The sequence below is a fragment of the Myotis yumanensis genome, unplaced genomic scaffold, assembly GCF_028538775.1.
Source record: "Myotis yumanensis isolate MYYU_CA2020_CCGP unplaced genomic scaffold, mMyoYum1.0.hap1 SCAF_14, whole genome shotgun sequence".
In the NCBI taxonomy this organism is placed as follows: Eukaryota; Metazoa; Chordata; class Mammalia; order Chiroptera; family Vespertilionidae; genus Myotis; species Myotis yumanensis.
The window spans coordinates 1,200,987-1,225,318 of record NW_027223765.1 but is presented as its reverse complement, the minus strand read 5'-3'; the positions used below and the strand labels follow the sequence as shown (position 1 = coordinate 1,225,318).

The window sequence follows — 24,332 nt, the reverse complement described above, 5'->3', positions numbered from 1 at the left end:
GGAGACAGACTCTGTTGATTTAAATGTTAATCTCATCGAGTCACTCTTACGGAAAACTCCCAGATAATGTTTGACCAAATGCCTGGACACCCCAGGGCCTAGTCAAGTTGACACACAAAAGGAACCACAGCTCTGAGTTGCTGGGGATGGTGTGCCCGGGGACCCGCACATCCCTTGCCCAGGAAGATGTGCTCCCCGATGGAGCCCAGCAGAGCCACCTCTGTGTGACGCTGTTTATTTCTGTCTTGCAGCGTGGCTACCAGAGCCAGCAATGACTGATAGCCCACTGTACCCACAGGTCATTTCCAGGTCACCAAAGGGAGCTCATTCTACCACAAAACCGTGTTCCAGTTTGATCTTACCTACACCTGGCAGTACAAAGGCCAAATAGTGGGTGTCCCTACGAAATACCCACATGGGGCCCCAGAAACTGGTAGCTGAACCCTCAAAGCCAAACTGGCCTTGCTTCAAGACTTTAATTACTTAAATATGGTTTGACCTTTGTGGGTTTTGTGGTGGTATTGCTATGAACAGGTAAGAAATGTCAGGACAGCCTGGCTGGCATGGCTCAGTGGTTAAACATCAACCTCTGAACCAGGAGGTCACGGTTCAATTCCTGGTCAGGGCACAGGCCCAGTTTCAGGCTTGGTCCCCAGTGTGGGGCGTGCAGGAGGCAGCAGATCATGATTCTCTCTCACCATTGATGTTTCTATTTCTCTCCCGCTCCCTTCCTCTCTGACATCAATAGACATGTATTACAATAATAAACAAATGCCAGGACAGCCCCGGGGGAGGTCGGTTGGAGAATCGTCCCGATGTGCCAAGGTTTTGATTCCCAGTCAGGGCGCATAGAAGAACCAACCAATGAATGCAAAAATAAGTGGAACAAATCTTTCTCCATCTCTCTCTAAAATCAACTTTAAAATTTGTAAAAAACAAATGCCAGGACAGTCTCAAGATCATGTTGTCCACAGTCTCCGCCCTAAGGAGTGGACGTCGCATGAGGTTTTGCTTCCTGTGTATGTTGTGCCAGGAAGCTAGAGATTTGTTCTACCAGAGTTACCTGAATGGCTCCTCAGCTGTCTTATTGCATCAGTTTTATAACAACAGAATTAAAACAGTCACAACGTGGTTAAGGAAATGGTGGTTTCACAAGGCATCATGGTAAGTATGAATGTTGCTCCCCTTACTCATTCTCCCTGCAGACAAATGCCCCATCACAGACGATGTCCAGGAGTGTGTACTGTTACCTAATTGGGGGATATGCAAACAAATTGTCGTGTGTCCACCAGGAAGGTACTGGACAACCAGCTGTGAATTCAGACCATGTTAACTAGGTTCTGAATTAGGATGTCAAGAAGTCAGGTCTGGCTCAGCTCGTTTGTTTGGTGAACAAATCTCGATGCCTGCTGTGGACATTCTGACACTATTGACACCCCTGGGATCAGCAGGACTGATGTCCAGCGGTCCACTGAGCAGCCTTGGACCCTTCCTCGAGTGCTGTTACCCTCCGTCTTTCTGGGCGGACGCGGACAGCAGCCCCAGGCTCCTAGTTCAAGGATGAGCGTGGCTCCACGCCTGTTGTTGCCTTTGGCCATGCTGCTCTTCTCTCTGGGGGCTGCTGTGGCCTCGGGAGAGTGAGTGGCTTTTTATGTTGTTATTTTATGTGGTGGTTTTTTTATTGATTGTTTTTGTAATCCTCACCTGAGGATATTTTTCCATTGATTTTCAGAGAGCGAGGGAAAGACAGAAATAATGTGAGAGAAACACATCGATTGGTTGCCTTCTGCACAAGCCCCGACCAGGGCCCGTGCCAGGGAGGAGCCTGCAACCGAGGTACATGCCCTTGACCAGAATCGAACCCGGGACCCTTTAGTCCGCAGGCCAACACTCTATCCACTGAGCCAAACCGGCTTGCTGAATTATTTTTTTTTATTGATTTTTAGAGAGGGAGAGAGAGAGAGAAACATTAATGATGATGACAGAATCATTGATCGGCTGCCTCCTGCACACCCCACTGTGCCCTGACTGGGAATTGAACTGCAACCTCCTGGTTCATAGGTCGAGGTTCAACCACTGAGCCACACTGGCCGGGCTTTATTGATTTTTAGAGAGAGGGATGGAGAGATAGAAACATCAATGAGAGACCGGCTGTTTCCTACACGCTTCCTCCAGGGGATCAATCCCACATCCTGGCATGGAACCCGTGACCTCCTGGCTCAGGCCCACCCCTTCCTCCTCTGCAGAATTGCACTGAGCCCAGGGTCAAAGGTCACTGTGTTCTCCTGGAAGCCAGGACCCAGCATCTCCTGGCCAGGTCCTCCAAGGCCCAGGGTGAGGCGGCAGGCGTGTGCGGTTGGTATTTTTTTCTAGTAAACAGGTGAAAAGGAAGCGCGAGAGTCCAGACCCCCAGCTAAGCAAACCAACATTTGCAGCATAACATCTGAGCTTCCTTACTGTGAACTGGACATTTTCATTCTCAAAATGGAAGGCCGGGCCTGAGGGGACGTGAGTGCACATCCCATGTCCAGGCAGACGGAGGAGCAGGGACCTGAGGCTGGGTTCGGCCTGCAGGGCAGATGTGCATCCCTCCCGGGCAAGTTGGATCAGCCCTTGAGTCACCTTGGGTCACCTTGGACGCTGCCTCCTGTCCCAGGGCTGTGCCGCCAGCCTCGGCTCGGAGTGAGAGGTGAGGCTACACGGGCTCAGATGCCCCAGGAATAAGCCTGGGCCCAGACAAGGGGTGGTTGCCCCGGGCAGCTTGGGAAGCCAGAGCATCTCCCCAACCAGGATGGAGCTGAGCGGGGAGGGGGCACGTGACCCCCAGACCCTGAACTCGTATGTCAGAACTGAAGGCAGTTTCACGCAGCTGGCCTGAGGGCAGCCCACAAGGGTGAGTTGGAGCCTCTTTCAGGCTGGCTCCTCTGGGAACAAGGAGCCAGGGTTACGGGTGGGTACCCCCCGCCCATTCCCCTGCCCTGGACTTGGCCTGGGCATGCAGTCGGGAGCTGGGGTCCAGTGGCTGGAGCCGTCTCCCCTCTTGTGCTCCCAGGGCGCGCTGTCCTCCTCCCTGGTAAATGGGTAAAGCTAGTTTATAACCAAGGGCCTAGCGTCCGAGACCGGGAACTGGTCCAAGGGTCTGGTTGACAGTGTGCAGGAAAGGCCCGTAAGGGTGTTGTGTAGTCCGGCGGCATAGCTGGGTGGCTGGTCAGGGCACATGCCCGGGTTGCAGCCTCCATCCCTAGTGTGTGGTGCGTGCAAGAGGCAGCTGACCAGGGATTCTCATCATTGATGTTTCTCTCCCCTGCCCCCGTCTGAAATCAATAAAAATATTAAAGAAAAGAATGTTGCTATGACCAGGCTGGCTTTCCAGCAAACGGGGTTCCCGAGTGCCCCCCCTCCCGTCCTCACTGCCTGCTGGTGCCAGGGACTGGGTGTGCTTCCAGCGCCTCCACCCTGGCCCGGAGGGATCTTTTTCTTGGTAATTTTCCTGCCTTTTGTTCTGGAAAAAAGAAAAAAATTCTTAGGAATGATTTGCCATCAGCCCCGCCCCTGGGCAGACATCCAGGCTGTGGGTGTGGAGAGTGGGGGTGGGGGACATCCAGGGTCGCCCTGCGCTGGTGGAACATCGCGTTCCCTACAAGCATCTGCATGTCCAACCCAACCCTTGAGCCGGCGCGGGGGCCACTGGGAGTTCTTGAGGCCAGAGAGGGTGGGGTTGAGCAAGAACGGCTCGTTCCGCTTAAGGAACAGGCAGGAAAGGGGTGTGGAGAGATGCTGATCGTCTATGCTCCCCCCACCCCACCCGCCCCCACCCGCCAGGGCTGCTCGGGAGGGAGACGAAGTGCAACAAAGGCTGCCCAGCTGCCGTCTTCAGGCGGAAGGGCCGCCTCAACCTCCAGGTCCGGTTCTTGCCTCTCCGGCTCTGGACGACCTCTGGCCCCGGCCCATTCCTGCTGGGCCTGGTTCCTTCATCCCTGAGGCCAGCTCCCTCACTCCCTCCCTCCATCTCCAGCCCCGCAGTGCTTGCTGCCCACCCTCGCCCTCCATCATCTCTAACCTCTGGTGCCCCTGCCCCCATCAGCAATGGCCTCGCCTGGTTTTTAGGGAGAAAACAGGAGCCACAGGCAGAAACTGAGCCTTTCCTCTGCTCCCACCGCCTCCTGGAGCGACCGCCCCATCGCTCTCCCTTCAGGGCAAAAGCCTTGATGTTTGCCTGCGGTTGTCCCCACCAGGGCCCATCCCCGCAGGCCCCAGTGACGTCCTCAGGCCAAACTCACCATGGTGGGCCCTCCCTCCGCCCAAGGACCACCTTCTCAGGAACGTTTACTAGGCGTCCCGTTAGTAGTCAATCCGCATCATTCACCAGGACGGTACCGGTTCATAATGTGGGTACCGGTTAATAATTCGGATTCAGTAATCAAAGAAAACACGATAACTTCTTTTCTTTTTTTAAAAATATATTTTATTGATTTTTTACAGAGAGGAAGGGAGAGGGATAGAGAGTTAGAAACATCGATGAGAGAGAAACATCGATCAGCTGCCTCCTGCACACCAAGGTACATGTGCCCGCAACCAAGGTACATGCCCTTGACCGAATCGAGCCTGGGACCCTTCAGTCCGTAGGCCGACACTCTAGCCCAGCTGTGGGCAAACTACGGATCCAGCCCGTTTGAAATGAATAAAACTAAAAAAAAAAAAAGACCGTACCCTTTTATGTAATGATGTTTACTTTGAATTTATATTAGTTCACACAAACACTCCATCCATGCTTTTGTTCCGGCCTCCGGTCCAGTTTAAGAACCCATTGTGGCCCTCGAGTCAAAAAGTTTGCCCACCCCTGCCCTAGCCACTGAGCCAAACTGGTCAGGGCCTTTTTTTTTTTTTTATAATATAAAATTTTAAAACTATGTGGAATATTATAACAAATACAGAAAGGTGCATAAAACAAAAACATTATGCTTAATGATTTCTCAGAGGTCAAACACAAAACAAGACTCAGATGAGCCCTGGCTGGTGTGGCTCAGCTGGTTGAACATTGTCCTGTGCACTGAGAAGCTGCTGGCTCAGTCCCCTGTCAGGGCACAGACCCAGGCTGTGTGTTTAGTCCCAGGCTGGTATATAGGAGGCAACCAGTTGATGTTTCTCTCTCTGTCTCTCCCTCCCGCTTCCTCTCACTAAAGACATATTTTTAAAAAGGACTCAGATGGCCCTGCTGACATTGCTCAGGGGTGGGGCATCGGCCCATGAACCAGGAGGTCAGGGTTTGATTCCCGGTCAGGGCACACGCCTGGGTTGTGGGCTGGATCCCCAGTGTGGGGCGTGTAGGAGGCAGCCGATCCACGTCTCTCTCATCATTGATGTTTCTCTCTCCCCCTCCCTCCTCTCTCTGAAATCAATAAAAAAAAAAAAAATGTTTTAAAAAAAGGACTCAGATGAAGCACACTGGAGGGCCCTGCAGCCCCTGGGAGACCCTGCCCTGTCCAGCCTCCACCTGCATAGGGGAGCCCTGGCATGGGAGCCTGGGGGGCCGAGAGAGTGAGGCAGTGCCTGGCGGGGAGGCCTGAATGACTGGTGCCTGTCGGCCTTTTATTCTGAGTCCACAGCACCTGCTGCAGGTCCTGAAGCCTCAGCGGGGGAACGGGCAGGAGCTGGGCTCGGCCTCCTCCTAGCCGCCCCCGGGTGTGAGAGGCCCAACCCCGAGCTAGCCTAGACCCGGGCCCTCTCACCTTGCCCCCGCCTCCTGCTGCACCATTTAACTGCTTTCCCATCACCCTCCTCACTCACCACCGCCTGGCATGCTTTTATTCAGTCAGTCAGCATGCCTTTCTGGACCTACTTGGTGTTTGAGGTGCTCGGGCTACATTCATGAACAACGGGATTTCCACCTCACAGAGCTCACGTTCTAGGGGAGGAAGCCAACGCGGTGAGAGGACGACACTTACATAAATGACTGGTAGCAGCCGTGGACGAAAGCAGGGCAGGATGAGGGGCTCACACTGAGGGGCCCTGGGGCTCTGGGGTGCAGTCCCGGTTCGGGGAACAGCTGGCGCCAGTCCCTGAGCCTGGAGAATGCACCATGTGATACGTGGGAAACCCGGGAGGCTGAGCAGTGGGGCTGGAGGGGAGCAGAGAGGAGGAACAACCCCAGGCACACCCCCTCCTGGGGATCAAGCCCACAACGCGGGCATGTGCCCCAACCGATCAGGAATTGAACCAATGACCTCCTGGTTCTTAGGTTGATGCTCAACCCCTGAGCCACAGCGGCCGGGCAAGGGTAAGCTTTTTAAAAAAAACCTGTTTTTTGTTTATTGCTGTATTCCCACCACAGAGCATACATGCTCAATAAATATTTGGTTTTGTTTGTTGTTAATCCTCACCCGAGGATATTTGTCCATTGATTTTTAGGGGGAGTGGAAGAGAGAGGAAAAGACAGAAACACATCGATCAGCTGCCTCCTGCACGAGCCCCCACCAGGGCCCGGGCCCTGCAACCGAGGTATGTGCCCTTGCCCGGAATCGAACCCGGGATCCTTCAGTCCGCAGGCCGGCGCTCTACCCACTGAGCAACACCGGCCAGGGCTAAATACTTGTCGGATGAATTCCATCTGCTTGATCGCACCCCTCTGAAAACCACCCACGCGGCGCTGCAACACTGGCGCCTTCACGCGAAGAGCAGCGCCCAGGTGGGGAGCCCCAGCCCTTCTCCTCAGCACCAGCCCCTCCCTGGCCCCCCCAGGGACACCCACGTTCATTCCGGGGAGCCGGACGGGCCAGCGCCGCGTCTAGGACACTGAGCCTCACACAAGCCCCGCCACGTGCGGCGGGGTGGGACCTGGGTGGACACGGGGCCACCAGCCACCAGTCACAGCAAACCTGAAGGCCGTCCTTCCGTCCACCCCTCTGTGCGTCGTCGTTTCCCGCCCATCTACACCCAGACCTCGGTCCGCCCGACATTAGACACGCCTCTATCCACCGTTCACAGCCGCTCTTCGTCCGTCTTTCTGTCCATCCATCAGGACCAACTTCCCAGTTTGCTGACAAATGACTCAACGCTGGCACTGAACGCCCCGCATCCCCGGGAGCCCCTTAGACTCCGGGTGATGGTGAGGTTGGCTGACCCGCCCGCCCCGCAGCCAGCCCGCCCTGCACCCGTCGGCCCGAAGCCCATCGGTCCACCCACCACCCAACGGACCTCCTCGGACACCCGTCCAGGGGACGTGACAAGGCCCCGCCCCCTGCCCCGCCCATCGCCCCGCCCCTCCCGGAAGCTGCTGCGGAGAGCCCCGGCACCCTAGCAACAGCGCTTTTCGGACCACCCAATCCGCGAGCGGGGCTCCTGGTGGGAGCCAATAGCGAGGGTCGCCGGGAGGGAGGCTGGGGGCGGGGCTCGGCCAGGCCGCCGCCATCTTTACGGGGGAGAAACAATAGGACGGAAGCGCCGCGGGCCCGGCCGGGGCTCCCCGTAACGCCCGCTTCGCCTCGCCTCTGGCTTCGTCGCCCCGAGAGCTTTGAGGGAGACTTTCTCCGAGCCGCTGTGGGGTGAGGCTTCCGGGCCTGAGGGGTCCCCCGGGCTCTTTGGGGGGGGCTCGCGCTGTTACGGCGGGGCGGGGGCGGGGGCGGGCGGCGGGGGAGCCGCGGGACTTCGGGGGCCGTGTCTCTCGGGGTCATTTGAGGGAGACGTTCTCTCTCCAGGTTCCGGGAGGGGAAGGGCTACGCGGGTTTTGGGGGGCAGGGTCTCCCTTGCTTGTTGGGGGGCGGTCTCTCCCCCGGATGTTTGCGGGGTGCAGGCCCCCCCGGTCATTGAGGAAGCCTCGGGCCTCGGGTCTCGGGGCGCATAGCCGCGGGGCATTGGGCGCGGCCGCCTGCTTGGGCGCTGAGCCCCGGCGCCGCAGGTGCGCTTCCCGGGGGCGGCCGAGGCGCAGCCATTTTGAGGGCCGAGTGGCCGTTGGCCCGTCAGCGGGCGTCGGGGAGGACGCCGCCGCCACGTCCTTCCCCCGAGGAGCCCGAAGGCGCCCGGGGGCGTCCTCTCTGAACACGCTCCTGGGCTTCAGGAGAGGACGGGGAGGGCAGGGGCGGGCGGGCTGCCCGGAGCATCGCCCCCCGGGATCGCGCCCGCAGCCCGGCCCCGCGCCCCGACCGGGAACCCAGCCGGGACCGCCTGGTTCCGAGGTGGCCGCTCAGCCCGAGCCCCACGGGCCGCGGGGGCGCGTTCTCCGGGCCCATCGGCCTCCCCCGCGGCGCCGTCGCGTGGGGTCGCCGGCCGCTTTGCATGGGCGGCATCCGAAGGGGCTGTTCCCTTCTTGGTCCGACTCGGCCTCACGCTCAGAGCCGGGAGGGGAGTCCCCGTGAAAGGGGGCGCGGAGGCCGTGAAGGGGGCGCGGAGGCCGGCAGGACCCGGCGCTCGCCGGTGCCGGGCCGGGCCGGGGCTGGAACCGGCCGCTGCTGGGGACAGAGCAGCAGGAGCGCCCTGGCCGGGCCCAGGTGGCCCAGGTGGGGGGTCCTCCCTGACGCCCGAAGGTGGTGGGTGTCATCCGGGGCGTGTTTCTCCCACGGGGGTGTTTGTCCCCCCCCTTCCTCTCTTCCTCTAAAATCAATAAAGACATAGCCTCCAGTGAAGATTTCGAAAACAAACAAATGCAACAACATTTTGGTAGCAAAATGTACACAGATCAAGAATAAAAGTTGCCCTAACCGGTTTGGCTCAGTGGATAGAGCGTCGGCTTGCGGACTGAAGGGTCCCGGGTTCGGTTCCGGTCAAGGGCATGTACCTGGGTTGCGGGCACATCCCCAGTAGGAGATGTGCGGGAGGCAGCTGATCGATGTTTCTCTCATCGATGTTTCTCTCATCGATGTTTCTAACTCTCTATCCCTCTCTCTCCCTTTCTCTCTGTAAAAAATCAATAAAATATAGTAAAAAATAAATAAATAAAAGTAGTCCTAAGAAAACGTACTGAAACCTTTGAAAAGCGGTAACAAAAATGTTGCAGGGAACCAGTTTTATGATAGTTTCTACAAAGCACCATGATTACAGTAATCTTGATGAATTCTAGTATTTAAAATATTTGTCGTGCTTGCATGTTTTAGCAGGGTAACATTTTAAGTGAACTAAGATGCTGATTTCCACCGGTTGCTGCTGTGGGGTTTATATAATTGCATCCTGTAACCTGGTGTTAAGTATTGGAAGAGAAGTTTTGGGGTAATGTTATTGTTTTAACTTTAGCCACTGTCAGCATTAAAAAGAGGGCAAAATTAGCCCTGGCTGGTGTGGTTCAGTGGATAGCGGTCGGCCTGCGGACTGAAGGGCCCCGGGTTCCATTCCCGTCAAGGGCACAGGCCCGGGTTGGGGGCTCAATCCCCAGTTGGGGGCGTGCAGGAGGCAGCCGGTCCATGATTCTCTCTCATCATTGATGTTTCCATCTCTCTCCCTCCCCCTTCCTCTCTGAAATCAATAAAAATATATTTTTCAAAAAGTGGGCAAAATTAATCTTCTATCATATTTGACATAATCGGCCAGTTGATTGCTTAGTAACTTTTCCTTTGGAGGAAAAATCATTTGAACTGTTAACTGTTACTCCAATTGGTTTACTTGCTTTGTGATTTGAGAGTAGAATTCACAGTTATTGTTAGAAATCAAATGAATGAGACCTAGGATGAGAGTTGGTATAATTGTAAAATGAGCTGAGCAGATGTAATAGACTTTTGTGATTCAAGGCTTGGAAAGTGACAGGTGGGCTGGATAGCAGCCCTGCCTCTGCCTGAGCAGTGGATGTGTGAGGAGGGGACAGCGCTGACTGATGAGCTTGCTGGTGCCCTTGCAGGAGGTGCCAGAGCTTCTGTGAGCACCAGAGCTGTCACTATCCAGGCAACTGGGTGGAGCCTGCGCCTCCGAGGCTGCTCGCTGAGGTGAAAATTTTCCATTGTTGGGCTCCTAAAGGGGATGCACTGGGAGGAATATCCCCTTTAATTCAGATGAAGATATTTTTGCAGATGATCACACTCATGTGATGACGTTTTAAAGCATGTTTTTGTTTTTATTATTTATTTTTTAATCCTCACCTGAGGATATTTTTCCACTGATTTTTAGAGAGTGGAAGGGAGAGGGAAAGACAGAGAAATATTGATGTGAGAGAAACACGATCGGTTGCTTCTTGCACTTGCCCCAACCAGGGACCCTGGGCTGGGGAGGAGCCTGCAGCCAAGGTATGTGCCCTGACTGGGAATCTTGGATTTATGCGGAAATACATGGCTGTCCCTGAACGACTCTGGCATCAGGGGTACCTTCCCAGGAGAGAAGAAACCCTTCTTTGACCAGGGTGGTGACTCAGACTGACCTTGGTGCAAATGATGCAAGATACTCAATGTGAGGCCGAGGAGCTCCGTTAGAGTGGATGGGAAGGCAAATACCGCCAGTGCACTTGTATATAGAAATTGTTACACTGCCATTATGACCTTTTAAAGTATATTTTCTGATTATTATAATACGTAATTATGAAAATTTTATAGATTAAAAAATGTATAAGTAAAATTCCCTTTATTGAAGTGTAATTTCTCTACAATAATGTCAATTTCAAGCCTATAACTTGATGAGTTTTGACAGACTTATATAGTCACTGTCCCAGTGACTGCATGGACTGTGTTCACTACATCTGAGAGTTCGCTTGGGCCCCTTTGCAGCCAGTCCTATTCCCCTTCCTCTGTTGCCTGGCAACTGCTTATCTGCTGCTATGGTTTTGCTTTTTCTAGAATTTCAGATAAATGGAATTTCGCAGTATATCTTATGTGACTGACTTTTTCTACTTAACATAATGTTCTTGTGATTAATCTTCTTTTTGCACTATCAATACATTCCTTTTCATGAATATTCCATTATACAGATATATGGCATACCACAATGTGTTTATTCATTCACCTTTTTGATGGGCATTGGTTGTTTCTACCTTTTGGCTATTATGAAGAATGCCTCTATGAACATTCTCATGTACAATTCTTTTTTTTTAATCTTTTATTGTTGAAAGTATTACATATGTTTCCCCCCCCCATCTCGTCTAGACCACCCCCCACCCCTCATGTACAATTCTTTGTGTAGACATTTGTTTTTATTTCTCTTAGGTAAATACCTATGAGGAAGATTGCTGGGTCGTATAATAAGTATATGTTTAACTTTATAAGTGGTGGTAACTTTTTGTCTTTCTCCCAGCAGTGTTTGAGAGTGCCAGTGACCGACACTGGTGGTGGAGTTGTGGGGGGGTGGATGTGTGCAGTGCCAGGCTGCAGCTCTGGGGCCACAGGAGAGCTCATGGAGAGGAGGGGCCGGGTGGTGAGGGTTGCTTTCCCGCCATCAGGCTGGTGGGCTCACATTGTCCCCTGTGTCTACCCAAACTTGGGGCTTTTCTGGAGGCAGCGTCGCAGCCCCAGCAGGTCCCGTTTGTAGCCTCATTAATTAAATTCTAGGCATGTGAGCTAGGGGCCCGGGGCGTGTCATGAGTCATAGCTGTTTTATTTGTAGTATTTTAAAAGTTAAGAATATTAATAAACTGTTTCCAGGAGATCCCTAATCCAGTTTAATAGATTTAGGGAAGTGAATTGTGGGAGAAAGCTCTGTCCTAGCCCAGGATGACTCCTGCTGCGTTCCTTAGCTGTTCATAGTTTCGTGGACAAATGTGAGGTAATATAGAAAGTTAAACATAATAAATCTGATGGGCATTGGTTGTTTGGTATCCCGTAGCTCTCTAGATACAGGGCTTATCCATTGCATGGACTTCACAGTAACCATTACTACCCCAAGTTCTTGGGGAACTAGGCCTTAGACCAGCCCTGGGCAAACTACGGCCTGCGGGCCGGATCCGGCCCGTTTGAAATGAATAAAACTAAAAAAAAAAAGACCGTACCCTTTTATGTAATGATGTTTACTTTGAATTTATATTAGTTCACACAAACACTCCATCCATGCTTTTGTTCCGACCCTCCGGTCCAGTTTAAGAACCCATTGTGGCCCTCGAGTCAAAAAGTTTGCCCACCCCTGCCTTAGACTCAGATGTTTGAAAACCATTAAGCGACCCCATTGCTCAAACCGCATGTGGAACAGGAGAGAGTAGCAGGGGACGCAGAGCAGGTGCTTGGGGTACTTTTCTTTGGAGGCTACGAGAGAAGTCGATCCTTCATTTCCCTACAGGGATAGGGCCTGTAAGGGCCCGGGGAATATGCTGTAGAGTGAAGACATACTTAAGTTCCTAAAGAGACTGAACACAGTTGAAATAAAAGAATCACAAAACAGGACTCACCTTCCTTGTGCAGTACATTGACATTTATTTGTTTTTCCTTTTTGATTAAAACACTAATTTGATTACTCAGCCCACAGAGTAGAGATCTACTCCAGCCCTCTCCTATTTTAGAGATCAGAAAACAAGTCTGTAAAACCTAATGGGGATTTTCTCCAAGTCATCCAGTCACCTCACTGCAGTATAATTCCGCCTCCCACTGGGAGTTTCCTCTGTCGTCAGACTTGGCTCAGGTGAGAATGAGCCTTATTTTTCTTGCCTCTCTGCTCAGGATGATGACGACTCTCCGGGGAGTCGTGTCCTGGGGACTGCATCATCCCAGCAGCTGTGGGCACACTGAGGGCCCGGGAGGAGGCAGGGACCCCCGCCCAGCCTTTCAGCCCCCAGCCACACCCAGGAGCCATCCTCTATAGGGAGCTGCTCAAAGGACTTGTTTTTGTTTGTTTTAGGTTTGTCTTTGGAGGTGGGGATGGATAAGAAACGTATGGAAAGATAGTTTTCTTTTGAATTGAATACGTTTAAGGAATCTTGAACAGAGGTGGAAAGGGATTTGTGTTGTTGTTAGCATTGCTCTGATAACAAAAGTAGTTTTGTACACTTTTGGAAAGGTTTTTGGATTATGTTTCTAAAGCCTGGCCCATGAGGGGTGTCTTAGACGTTCACGATTTAATAATGATGGTACCCGGTTCGCGCTGGGGTACTAGCAGTCTCACCATGAGTCAGTCTGTAGGTTTCCTTTGGAATTGCTCTTAATCACCAGGTCTTTTCAGTAGGAGAGAGGGAACCACCCTCCTCAGATCTTGAGAAGGGGCGTTTGTGGCCAAGCATCTCAGAGCGCCACCTTATGGAGAGAGTCTGGAATGACAGGAATGTGCTCACCCTTAGAGCTGATGGCCTGTGTTGTGTCTTGGGATTCCTTAGCACATGCCCTCCTGAATGCTACTCTGATGATGAGAAGGTAGTGCCAGGTGAGAAATCGGGACCTTTGGCCCTGGCCGGCGGGGTTCAGTTGGTTGAGCATCGACCCATGAACCAGAAGGTCACACGGTTCGATTCCCGGTCAGGGTCATGCCTGAGTTGCAGGCTTGATCCCCAGTAGGGGCTGTGCAGGAGGCAACTTGATCAATGCTCAATGGTTTTCTCTCACATCAATGTTTCACTCTCCCTCTCCCTCCCTTTCTTACTACAATGAATAAAAACGCATTTTAAAAAAATCAGGACCTTTGGTTTTCTACACTTTGCATGTAGGGAAGCTTATTAATTCCTACCCCTTGAGTTTAATTGGGGTCTACAGCCTGTTTTCTCTGAAAGGAAGAAATGAACACCAGTGTAAACTCTGAAAGGTTGTATAGTCATGTGCCACACAGTGACAGTAACAACAGACCACATCTATGACGGCTGTCCTTTAGGATTATAATAGAAGTGAAAAGTTCCTCTCGCCTAGTGACCTCTAGCCATGTTAACATTGTAGCACAACACATTACCCACACGTTTGTGGTGATGCTGGTGTAAACAAGCCAGCTGCCAGGTGTATAAAAGATGTTACTTACAATTATGTACAGTGCATGATGCTTAACAAGATAATAAATGACTGTCACTGGTTTATATATTTACTATGTGGTACTTTTTATCATTATTTTAGAGTGTACTCTCTCTGCTTATTTAAAAAAAAAAGCACAAAGGTTTTCTGTAAAAATATGCATGTTTTGCCGGCATCAGCTACATACATCTTGTGTTTACAGCGCCTCTTGATTACATAATTTTCTCTTTTTTAAAAAAAAATATATTTTATTGATTTTTTACAGTGAGGAAGGGAGAGAGATAGAGAGTTAGAAACATCGATGAGAGAGAAACATCGATCAGCTGCCTCCTGCACATCTCCCACTGGGTACATGCCCTTGACCGGAATCGAACCTGAGACCCTTCAGTCTGCAGGCCGACGCTCTATCCACTGAGCCAAACCGGTTTCGGCTATGATTTTTTCTTTTTAAAAAAAATGTTTTTATTGATTTTAGAGAGAGAGGAAGAGAGAGAAAGAGATAGAAACATTGATAAGAACACCTTCTGCACACCCTCTACTGGGGACCAAGCCCACAACCCAGGCATTGGCCCTGACCAGACTCAAACTGGGGGCCTCCTGGTGCATGCGTCAATGCTCAATCACTGAGCCACACCTGCTGGGCGCGTAATTTTCTCTTGTGTGTGATTTAGTCTCGTGTTGTTTTGCACAGTAACATGCTGTACAGGCTTGTAGCCTAGGAGCAGTGAGCTGTACCATACAACCTAGGGGTGTGGTGGGCTGTACCATCTAGGTTTGTGTAAGTGCACCCTGATGTTCGCACAATGACAGAATCGCCTACTGATACATTTCTCAGAACGTACCCCTGTGTTCAGCGTGTTTTATAAACAGGTGCTATAAATACATAGTGAAAGCACTCTCGTAGGACCCGCTAAATGTCCCAAGTACGGAGGAGCGCTATGCCAACGCAGAGGCCCTGGCCCTGGCGGCTGCCATGTGGGAGCATCCAGCAGCTTGAGGTTCATTGGGAGCTGTGCCTTACTGTCTCTTACTGGGGATGAGTTTGCTGCCCTCCCCGAGTCAGCTTCCTTGTTTGCAACAGGGAGAGTAGTATCTACCTCTTTGAAGGTATTGTGAGGACTAAATGAGGTTTGATCCGGCAGTGAGTCTGGCACATAATAGGGGCTTTACCCCCTTTAGAGGACAGTGGGCACATCTCCCGCAGGCCATCCTCACCACCCCCATCTCTGTGGGAGTCATGGGAACCAGAGGAATACTCAGTAAGAATCCCCGTACGGAAACTGAAGGGTAGCCCAAGCCCTGGAAGTAATGCTAGGAGTGACTGTCGGCCGTAAATTACAGACAGAAAACAGACTTGCCCTAACACTGTTAACAGTTACACAGAGGAGGGCCTGGCTGCGATCCAGGGTGTTTGGGAATGCGAAGTCAGCTGTAAGGCCCTGGCCTCAGCATGGGAGCGAGCTGTGATTGCCCCGGGAGTACAGCTTTGGTTGAAAGGCCTGTCCCAGCTTTTGGAGATCAGGATAGAACTGATAAAAATAGTTGGTGACCTAGAACACTGTATCTTTTAAAGGGAGTCGGACAGCCTTGACCAGTTGTTTTTAGATACAGACGTTAATCATTAAAGCAGGGGCCAAGCTCCACTGCTAATAAAGGTGCCGGGGCATGTGTTTGGCCGCCCTGGGGAAGCAAATCTTACTAGATGGCGTGGAAGCAGTTTTTCCCTTTAAGTGCATTTTATAAAAACCTAATTAATGACCAACAGTGAACATGAATGTAAACTAGGATGATGTAGGTTTATCATCATCTATAATAATAATCTATAATAATAAAAGGGTATTATGCTAATCAGACTGAACATCATTCCAGACTCCTTCCTGATGAAGCGGGGCTGGAGGGAAGCCAGCCTTCTCCCGGGTGCCTGCACGCTGCCCAAGGGAAGCAGCCAGGGTCTGGGTGCCTGCACGCTGCCCAAGGGAAGCAGCCCAGGTCTGGGTGCCGGAGGGAAGCCGGTGCCAGCAGCTGGGGAAGGAAGGCCTACTCTTGCACGAATGTCGTGCATCGGGCCTCTCATTTGTAATAAATGTGCTGCACTGGGGGGGGAGTGTCACGCATATGTGGGGGCAGGTGGTTATATGGGAAATCTCTCTATCTTCCTCTTAATTTTGTATCGAACCTAAAACTTCTCTAAAAAGTAGTTTATTGAAAAATATATAATTAACAAAGAGACTTGGACATCAGTTACCTTCAGTTTAACAATTTTATTAGAAAATAGTAAGATTTAATCGGAATATTAGGTTTGAAATGATGACTTTCCCTCATTGTGGCTTCACGTTTTGTCCCGCACTGTCTAAGAAGGGCTGTTTGCAGGGGACCTCAAACTTTTTAAACGGGGGCCAGACCGTTGGAAGACCGGACTATAGTTTAAAAAAAACTATGAACAAATTCCTGTGCACACTGCACATATCTTATTTTGAAGTAAAAAAACAAAATGGGAACAAATACAATATTTGTATTTGCATGTGGCCCGCGGGCCGTAGTTTGAGGACCCCTGGTTTAGAGGCACCTAGAGTCAGTCCAGCCCCATGTGTAGGCCTCGCCCAGCAGGCTTTGTTTGTGTCTGCGGGAGGAGGCGGGGCAGTAGAGGGTGATGTGGGCGGGCGCTCTGCGTGAGATCAGTCTGTTTGTCTTGCTGCTGGAGGTGGAGGGCTTCAGGGCAGATGCCGCTCTAAGGCAGATGCCGTTCCCAGGTCACTTCCAACTCCTGCCACTGTTTGCTTCCCGCAGAGCGTCCCGTCGTGTGCAACCGAGGAGCCAAGGCCAGACACACCGATACAGACAGACGGAGGACGCTCTGGCCGCTGGGCCCTGCTGCCTCCCCCTTCTTCCTGTTGCTTGCCCCTGGAGGATGAGCCCAGCCTTCAGGGCCATGGACGTGGAGCCCCGCGCCAAGGGCGTCCTGCTGGAGCCCTTTATCCACCAGGTCGGGGGGCACTCTTGTGTGCTCCGCTTCAACGAGACGACTCTGTGCAAGCCCCTGGTCCCGAGGGAGCACCAGTTCTACGAGACTCTCCCAGCTGAGATGCGCAGATTCACTCCCCAGTACAAAGGTGAGCCCCCGCTGCAGGTAGGGGTCGCCAGCGCCTGGCGAGGAGATGTGAGGCCAGGAGATGTGAGGCGTGGGGACCTCCGTGGCAGCCATACCCAGAGCCTTCACCCCTCCCGCTCACTCTGTGTTTTCCCTCCGCCTCCTCCTCCTCTTGGCCCTCAGCCCAGCACCTCACACCCTCAGTTTGCAAGCCCTGGTAAGATTGCTCAATTGTCTTTTGTTTTGTGGATTGCTTTGAGTTTATTTTGGTTTTTGGTGAAAGTGTAGTTGTGTTTTATGTTCAAGTGTCTCTTGATCGCAGTAACCCATAGTCTCCATGGAGGGACAGCGGGGGAAGACTCTGGGAGGATTTTGCCCAGAATACTGCGGCCGGCTTTTTGTCCTCCAGAAAACCAGAAGCCCTGGTGATTAGGTAGGCTCGGGAGCAGGTTAGTCAGATGGAATGCAGGAGTGGGAGGCCTGTGCTGACTAGCTGAAGGCCAGTGACGGAATGTCCCTGACATTGCCATGTTACAGCAACCTTCTGTTTCACAGATGGTGACTCTGCCTTTTTATAACGCATTTTGGGGGGACATCAGCAGCCACCAGCATGGTGTGTTCTTTCCTGGGGAGGCGGGGTTCTTTGAAAATTAAGGATGAATCCATTAAGGAAATTAATGTAAAATGTGTATTGTCTGATTAAACAAAAGACTCTTGAACAACTTAGGCTCTTCTGGGACTGTTGAAACACACTCTTTGAAGACAGAATGTGCCGGGCACCTGTCTGTTTCTGAATATGCATGTGTGTTGTGGTGGGGGGGGGAGAGTTGGGGGCCCTCACTTGGTCCTTCTCTGTTGTTTTTTCCAGGACAAAGCCAAAGGCCCTTTGTTAGCTGGCCGCCCTGCCCCTTTTTTCCCCCTGGTTCTTTCCCCATGGCCACAGGGAAGTGTGGCCCCTGAATTCCCCGCCCCGGCTCCTGTGCGCCCAGAGCCGGGGACCACCTCAGCAGTGTCGCCTCTCTCTGAGCACGCATTCCCCTGCAGCGGGCGGGCAGCAAGGACTGAGCACAGTGTGTGATCCTGGGCCAGAGAGGTCTGGGAGGAGAGGTGTCCGGCCAGTCGGTTGTAAGGCGCTCGTCGACACCTGCTGAAATGCTGCCAGTTGACAAACCCTCCTCAGAGACTGACTGATGACACACGCAGGTGCTAGAGACTGAAGGGGGAGAGAGCTGCTCTCCAGGCACCACCATCTGTACCCCCAGCCCAGCCCTATTTGCCTTGTGTTTATTTTGTTCTTTTGTGATATGAGATCTCAAGAGACCAATAAAATTACCTTTGAGAAGGACAGAGGCTTGGGGCGCCCACCTGTATGGGGGTGCTGCAAGAAGCCTCTGCTAGGGTGTCTGTTGTGCTGTGTGGTTTGTTTTGTTTGCTCCTTTATTTTGTTTTGCTTGCCCAGTCTCTCCTTACCCTTGGATGCTTCTTACCCCTCAGGCACACCTGTGTTCCCCGTGTTCAGGCTCTGCTATAAAGCAGGCCTTGAGGCCATTGGAGTTTCTGTTTAGGACATTAAAAATCCCCACAAGATACAAAGAGCAAATGTTTTACACCTCTCTTAGGAGTAGAAGGATTACATAAAAATTAATAAACGTTTTCAATGATGGAAAAGTGTGTCTTGTAATTCTTTGGCTCTTGCCTTGTTGAGTGCATCAGAGAGGAAGCCTCGGTTGTATTTGCTCCCTAATTGCTTGTCTGTGTGGTGTCATCTCTTCTAGTGTTTTGATATTTGTTAGGTTTGCAGATGAGTTTGGGGCCTCTGGCAACAGAGAGACTAAGGAACAGGGTAAGAGAAAACCACAAATGTTACAATCATGTTATTTATAACATATGTGGAATTAAAAGTTCTCTCTGCTTCTGTGCAATTAATAGTCCTCTCTGCTCCTTACCCCCCTTCTAGGTGTGGTATCTGTGTGCTTTGATGAAGATGAAGACAGGAACTTGTGCTTAATAGCATATCCCTTAAAAGGGGACCATGGAGCTGTGGACAGTGTAGACAATTCAGACTGTGAACCAAAAAGCAAGCTCCTAAGATGGACAAACAAAAAACATCATGTCCTGGAAACAGAGAAGACCCCCAAGGACTGGGTGCGGCAGCACTGGAAGGAAGAGAAAATGAAGAGGTGGGTATAAGCTGAGGGGAACCCTGAACTCTGGGAGGGAGGTGGCGGGGCATCCTAGTTGCAGCTCAGTGCCCTGGACCTAAGGATGCACTTCGTGCACTTAGTAGGTGCCTTGTCACTCAGGGGCATGCGTAGCTTCTCTGCATTACATTGTGACGTTTGGAGAAGTGGCTGTGGTGGCAGCTATAGGAGGATTTCCGTCACCTTCCTCAATGCCAGTCCCTGTGCTGCACCCTGGGGATGTAGCTGTCCTAAGACAGCCATGGGTTCAGGTTGGTCACTGATAGTGGGAGAAAATGGTCTGCTGGGCATCCCCTCAACTCAGGAGTCCACTAGGCGGGGCCTTCTGAGTGCCACACCTTGGAGCGCTTGTAAACATACCAATTGAGGCCTGTGTAGTAGTAGTTAGGCTGGCTTATGGCCATGGAGTTTCAATTTCGATTTCCCCAGTCTCCAGCTTTCGGAGTCAGGGAACCTGGACGTACCAGAAACCAGGGTGGTACTCCCTTGAAGAAGGCTGTGTAGGCTGCCTGTGGGGCTGGTGGGGAGGCAAAGGCTGTTCTTGCATCGTAGGTTCTCCTTACTGTAGAAAAACAGTGGCTGGCCTCTTAATAAAAAAAAAAGAAAAATCACCTTTCCTGAGGTATAATAGACATACAGTGACATGTACCTTTTTAAAGTGTTTGATATGTACAATGAAACCACCATCTCAAGACATCAAACTTCCCATCACTCTACAAAGTTCCTTTGTGCTTCCTTTGGCCCTGAATTTGATAAGACAATGTGATTTATTGATTCTTTATCTCTTTATAGCCATAAGTTAGAAGAAGAATTTGAGTGGCTAAAGAAATCTGAAGTCTTGTACTACAGTGTAGAGAAAAAGGGGAATGTCAGTTCCCAGCTTAAATACTACAACCCCTGGAGCATGAAGTGTCACCAGCAACAGTTACAGAGAATGAAGGAGAACGCAAAGCATCGGAACCAGTACAGTATCCTTTGTTTACAGGGCATCTCTGTCTTGGGGGGCGGTGGTGGTAAGGAGCCCCTTGGAGCTTGGAGAGAAGGGTATGAGCTGTTAGTCCTGGTTGTGCCGGGATACCACTATGTGACAGCTGTGCGCAAAGTCACTGCCCTCAGGCCAAGGGCTGGTCTGGGAATGCAGATGAGGGTGCGGTTTGAGAGGTTTTGGGGGATGAGCGGCTTCTTAGTTAGGGACCAGTCTGCATCAGGAGGCCTGTAGCCTAGAGTGCAAGGGGCCGGTCGAATTTGAGACTCCTACAGAAGTCCCCAAACACTTCTCTGCCAAGGGTCAGGTGGGGCGGACTGACCTGCCCATCCCCTTCTCCAGGCTGACCCATGAAGCAAGCACGGGCCGCTTTTATCTCCCTTCTTACCCACCACGCTATGTGCTCATTGATTATTTAAAAATATGTTTTTATTGATTTTAGAGGAAGGGAGAAGGGGGAAGAGATAGAAACATAAATGATGAGAGAATCATTGATCAGCTGCCTCCTGCACGCTCCCTCCTAGGGACTGAACCTGCAACCCGGGCATGTGCCCTGACCATGACCTCCTGGTTCATGGGTCGATGTTCAACCACTGAGCCACACCATCTGGGCTTGATTTTTTTTTATTTTTTTATAATCCTATGGGGGGAAATTCCTCAGAATTGAGTGTTTGTGAAAAAAAAAACATTGAGTGTGTTTTATTTTAAACATTTTATTAGGGAAAAATTTAAACCTGTTAAAAATAGTACATGTTGAACCTTTAAGTACCAATTACCCAGGTTCGGCAGGAAACCCACCCATGTCATTTCTGTGTACACCCAGCACCGGCAACTGAACTGTTTTGGAGGCAAGTCTCAGGTGTAGCGTTGCCCCTGTGTACACCCAGCATGCATCTCTAAGAGATAAGGGTATTTATTTATTTGTTTTTACATATTTTTTAAAATATATTTTATTGATTTTTTTACAGAGAGGAAGGGAGAGGGATAGAGAGTTAGAAATATCGATGGGAGAGAAACATCGATCAGCTGCCTCCTGCACACCTCCTACTGGGGATGTGCCCGCAACCAAGGTACATGCCCTTGACCGGAATCGAACCTGGGACCTTTCAGTCCGCAGGCTGGTGCTCTATCCACTGAGCCAAACCGGTTAGGGCGAGATAAGGGTATTTAAAACATTATTACCATTGCTACTCCTGAAAAAGTGGACAGTAATTCCTTCCTATGAAATCCCTAGTTTCTGTCCACAGTTTGCTAATTGTCTCCTGAGTAAGCTCTGTATTGATAGTCGTCTTGAAGGGGGATGTAGATGAGGTTCACGTGTTGCTTTTGGTTGACATGTGTAAGGATTTCTAAGTATCCTTCTTGTTTTTTCTTAGAAATTTATTGCTGAAGAAATTGGGTCTCCTAGAGTTTCCCACTATCTGGGTCTTACTGATTACATCCTTGCAGTATCTTATATGTTACTCCGTCTCCTCTGTTTCCATTAAGTTGATCATTTTATCTACAGGCTTGATCAGATTCAGGTTCAATTGGGGTGGGGGTGGGTGGGGACCAGAGCCTCAGACATGGTGTCCACCTGGAAGCATGGTGTTCACTTGCCTTTTCTTTTGTATGGTCCTTAGATCTGTTTTTTTCATTAGGTGACTTTCTGCTTTTGACATTCCTTCATTCATAAGCTGGAATCCTACTATAAAGAAAAACTTTTCCTCATTAACTACGTGCTTCTCCTGAGGTATACTTTATATAGGAAAAGCAGATTAAATCATTTATTAGAGATGTATTTGGAATAATGAGTTGGTTTCTTGACATCCTCCAAAGGTTTCCAGTGAGTTTTTTAGCATAAGTATGAATCCATTAATTTAAACATATTTGACATGTTTCCGTTCATTGCAGTTGTCTTTATTGATGCTCAAATTATCACACCTTTGCCAGTAGGAGACTTTTAAAATAAGCTCCTGAGTCCCCTGGATACAGTCACAATAGTCTGTAATAACTGTCTTACTTTCTGGAAAGTAGTCCATGGTCATGTATGTTTCCGGCTCCAGATGTGAACTTAACCATTCCTCTGAGGCAGGGGTTGCAAACCTTTCCAGTTAAAGGCCCAAATAGTAAATATGTTAGGTCTTGCGGGCCACATACTCTCTGCCACAACTCTGTCGTTGTGGCATGACAGCAGCCATATAGTAAATGAATGAGTATGGCTGTACTCCAATAAAACTGTTTATGGTCACTGAGATTTTAATTTCATTTTCATGTTTCATGACGGAATTGTGTGTTGGGGGGGTCATGCATCTGGTCATTGTTTCTAGACGTTTTTAGTGTATGCAGCTGGGAAAGACACATTTATTTTTCTTTAAATATATTTTTTATTGATTTCAGAGAGGAATGGAGAGAGTGAAAGAAACATCCATGATGAGAGAGAATCATTGATCGGCTGCCTCCTGCACACCCCACTGGGGATTTAGCCCGCAGCCCGGGTGCCCGTTAGCCCAGTTGTCAGCCTTGGTCTCCTTGTGTGGGAGATGGCAGGACTGGTGGGCCCTCTGTCGTGTTGGGCTTCTCTGGGCGCTGTGTGCAGGCTTGTGCCCTTGGAGTGGAGTGCCAAAGGCCCTTGCAGAGCACCTGCTCTTTAGAGGGTGTTTTCCTTAACCACTCAGAATTTATCTTACTGGAGAACCTCACTTCCCGATATGAGGTACCTTGTGTCCTGGACCTCAAGATGGGGACACGCCAGCATGGTGACGATGCTTCAGAGGAGAAGGCAGCCAACCAGATCCGAAAATGCCAGCAAAGCACCTCTGCGGTCATTGGTGTGCGCCTGTGCGGCATGCAGGTGAGGAGAGCTGGTGCATGGTGTGGGCTGCCGCCCCCCCTACCTTGGCATAGTCCTGTTTTCTCAAAAGAGACCAGATTTGACTAAACCTAACACTTTCTGGTTAGAAAAGAAAGCACGCATGCCTGGGTCATCCCCTCTGGGGCTGGCCTGGCTGGCCGAGTCCAAAGTCTGTGGACAGGAGGGGGCGGGCAAGGCAAGAGGGTTAGGCCCTCTCCATCAACCATATACTGAACCCGGAGCTGGGGCAGGACCCACGTCAGAGGGTTGTATCCCGGGTGTTGATTGGCAAGCACAGTGTCTCCTGTGACTCAACAAGTTAGAGACTCTGGTTGATGCAGGGCTGTTATCCCAGCCACGCCCCAGGGGCCCAGCTTTGAGGTGGCTGTCAGCCCTGACCTGCTGGTCTCCCTCCCACAGGTGTACCAGGCGGGCAGTGGGCAGCTCATGTTCATGAACAAGTACCATGGCCGGAAGCTGTCGGTGCAGGGCTTTAAGGAGGCGCTTTTCCAGTTCTTCCACAACGGGCGGTACCTGCGCCGCGAGCTCCTCGGCCCTGTGCTCAAGAAGCTGGCGGAGCTCAAGGCCGTGCTGGAGCGACAGGAGTCTTACCGCTTCTACTCCAGCTCCCTGCTCATCATCTACGACGGCAAGGAGCGGCCGGAGGTGGCCCTGGACTCGGACGCGGAGGACTTGGAGGACCTGTCCGAGGAGTCCGCCGACGAGTCTGCGGGGGCCTACGCCTTCAAGCCCCTCAGCACCAGCTCCGTGGACGTGCGCATGATTGACTTTGCACACACCACCTGCAGGCTGTACGGCGAGGACAGCGTCATACACGAGGGCCAGGATGCTGGCTACATCTTCGGGCTCCAGAGCCTGATAGACATTGTCACAGAGATCACTGAGGAGAGTGGGGAGTGAGCTGGCCGACTGTACTGGTCCTGGACCCTCCGTGTCCCGGGCACAGCTGTGCTGCGTCGGGGAGGAAGCCAGTGTGGCCAGGGGGTGGCCTCTGCAGCCTGGAGCTGACGCACAGAGGCCTCGAGTCCCGCCTGAGCGAGCCCCACCGCGCTCCGAGTCTTTATTTATTTTACCTGTTTCTTCAACATTCCATGTTTGATGAGCAGATACCTCTTTCTTCCCTGAGTGTAAATGTCCTAATACAAACCCTTTTGTTAATTGTACACAGTGCTGCTGTCATTTTTTTTTTATTGAATTTATTGGGGTGACATTGGTTAATAAAATTATATAGATTTCAGATATAGTCTGTAATAACATCATCTGTATATTGTGTGTTTATACCTGCCCAAGTCGAGTCTCCTTCCATCACCATTTGCCCCCTTCACCTTTCTAACCCCCCACCCCCACCCCCACCCCCACCCCCTGTCTTTCTTGCCAGAGGCAG

The 24,332-nt window shown here is 51.2% G+C and overlaps 1 protein-coding gene across 2 annotated transcripts; it reads left to right on the top strand.

Moving 5' to 3' along the window:
* The first annotated feature begins 7,400 nt into the window (after window positions 1-7,400).
* IP6K2 (inositol hexakisphosphate kinase 2) lies at window positions 7,401-24,185 on the top strand. Of its 2 annotated transcripts, XM_070391218.1 has the most exons (6): window positions 7,401-7,541; window positions 16,608-16,930; window positions 18,866-19,088; window positions 19,902-20,077; window positions 22,752-22,927; window positions 23,348-24,185. In XM_070391218.1, the coding sequence occupies exons 2-6, from the start codon at window positions 16,729-16,731 to the stop codon at window positions 23,846-23,848; spliced, it is 1,278 nt and encodes a 425-aa protein (XP_070247319.1). In that variant the 5' UTR covers window positions 7,401-7,541; window positions 16,608-16,728; the 3' UTR covers window positions 23,849-24,185. The 2 variants fall into 2 exon arrangements, with proteins under 2 accessions (XP_070247319.1, XP_070247318.1); XM_070391217.1 differs by lacking the exon at window positions 7,401-7,541 and having other exon boundaries at window positions 16,498-16,930.
* The last annotated feature ends 147 nt before the right edge of the window (window positions 24,186-24,332 follow it).

Bases quoted from the DNA above. Each gene is read 5' to 3' on its own strand.
- IP6K2 (XM_070391217.1), top strand. From the start codon at position 16,558: ATGCCGTTCCCAGGTCACTTCCAACTCCTGCCACTGTTTGCTTCCCGC. The intron at 16,931-18,865 runs GTGAGCCCCCGC...CCCCCCTTCTAG, and splicing joins ATTCACTCCCCAGTACAAAG to GTGTGGTATCTGTGTGCTTT. The intron at 20,078-22,751 runs GTATCCTTTGTT...TTAACCACTCAG, and splicing joins AAAGCATCGGAACCAGTACA to AATTTATCTTACTGGAGAAC.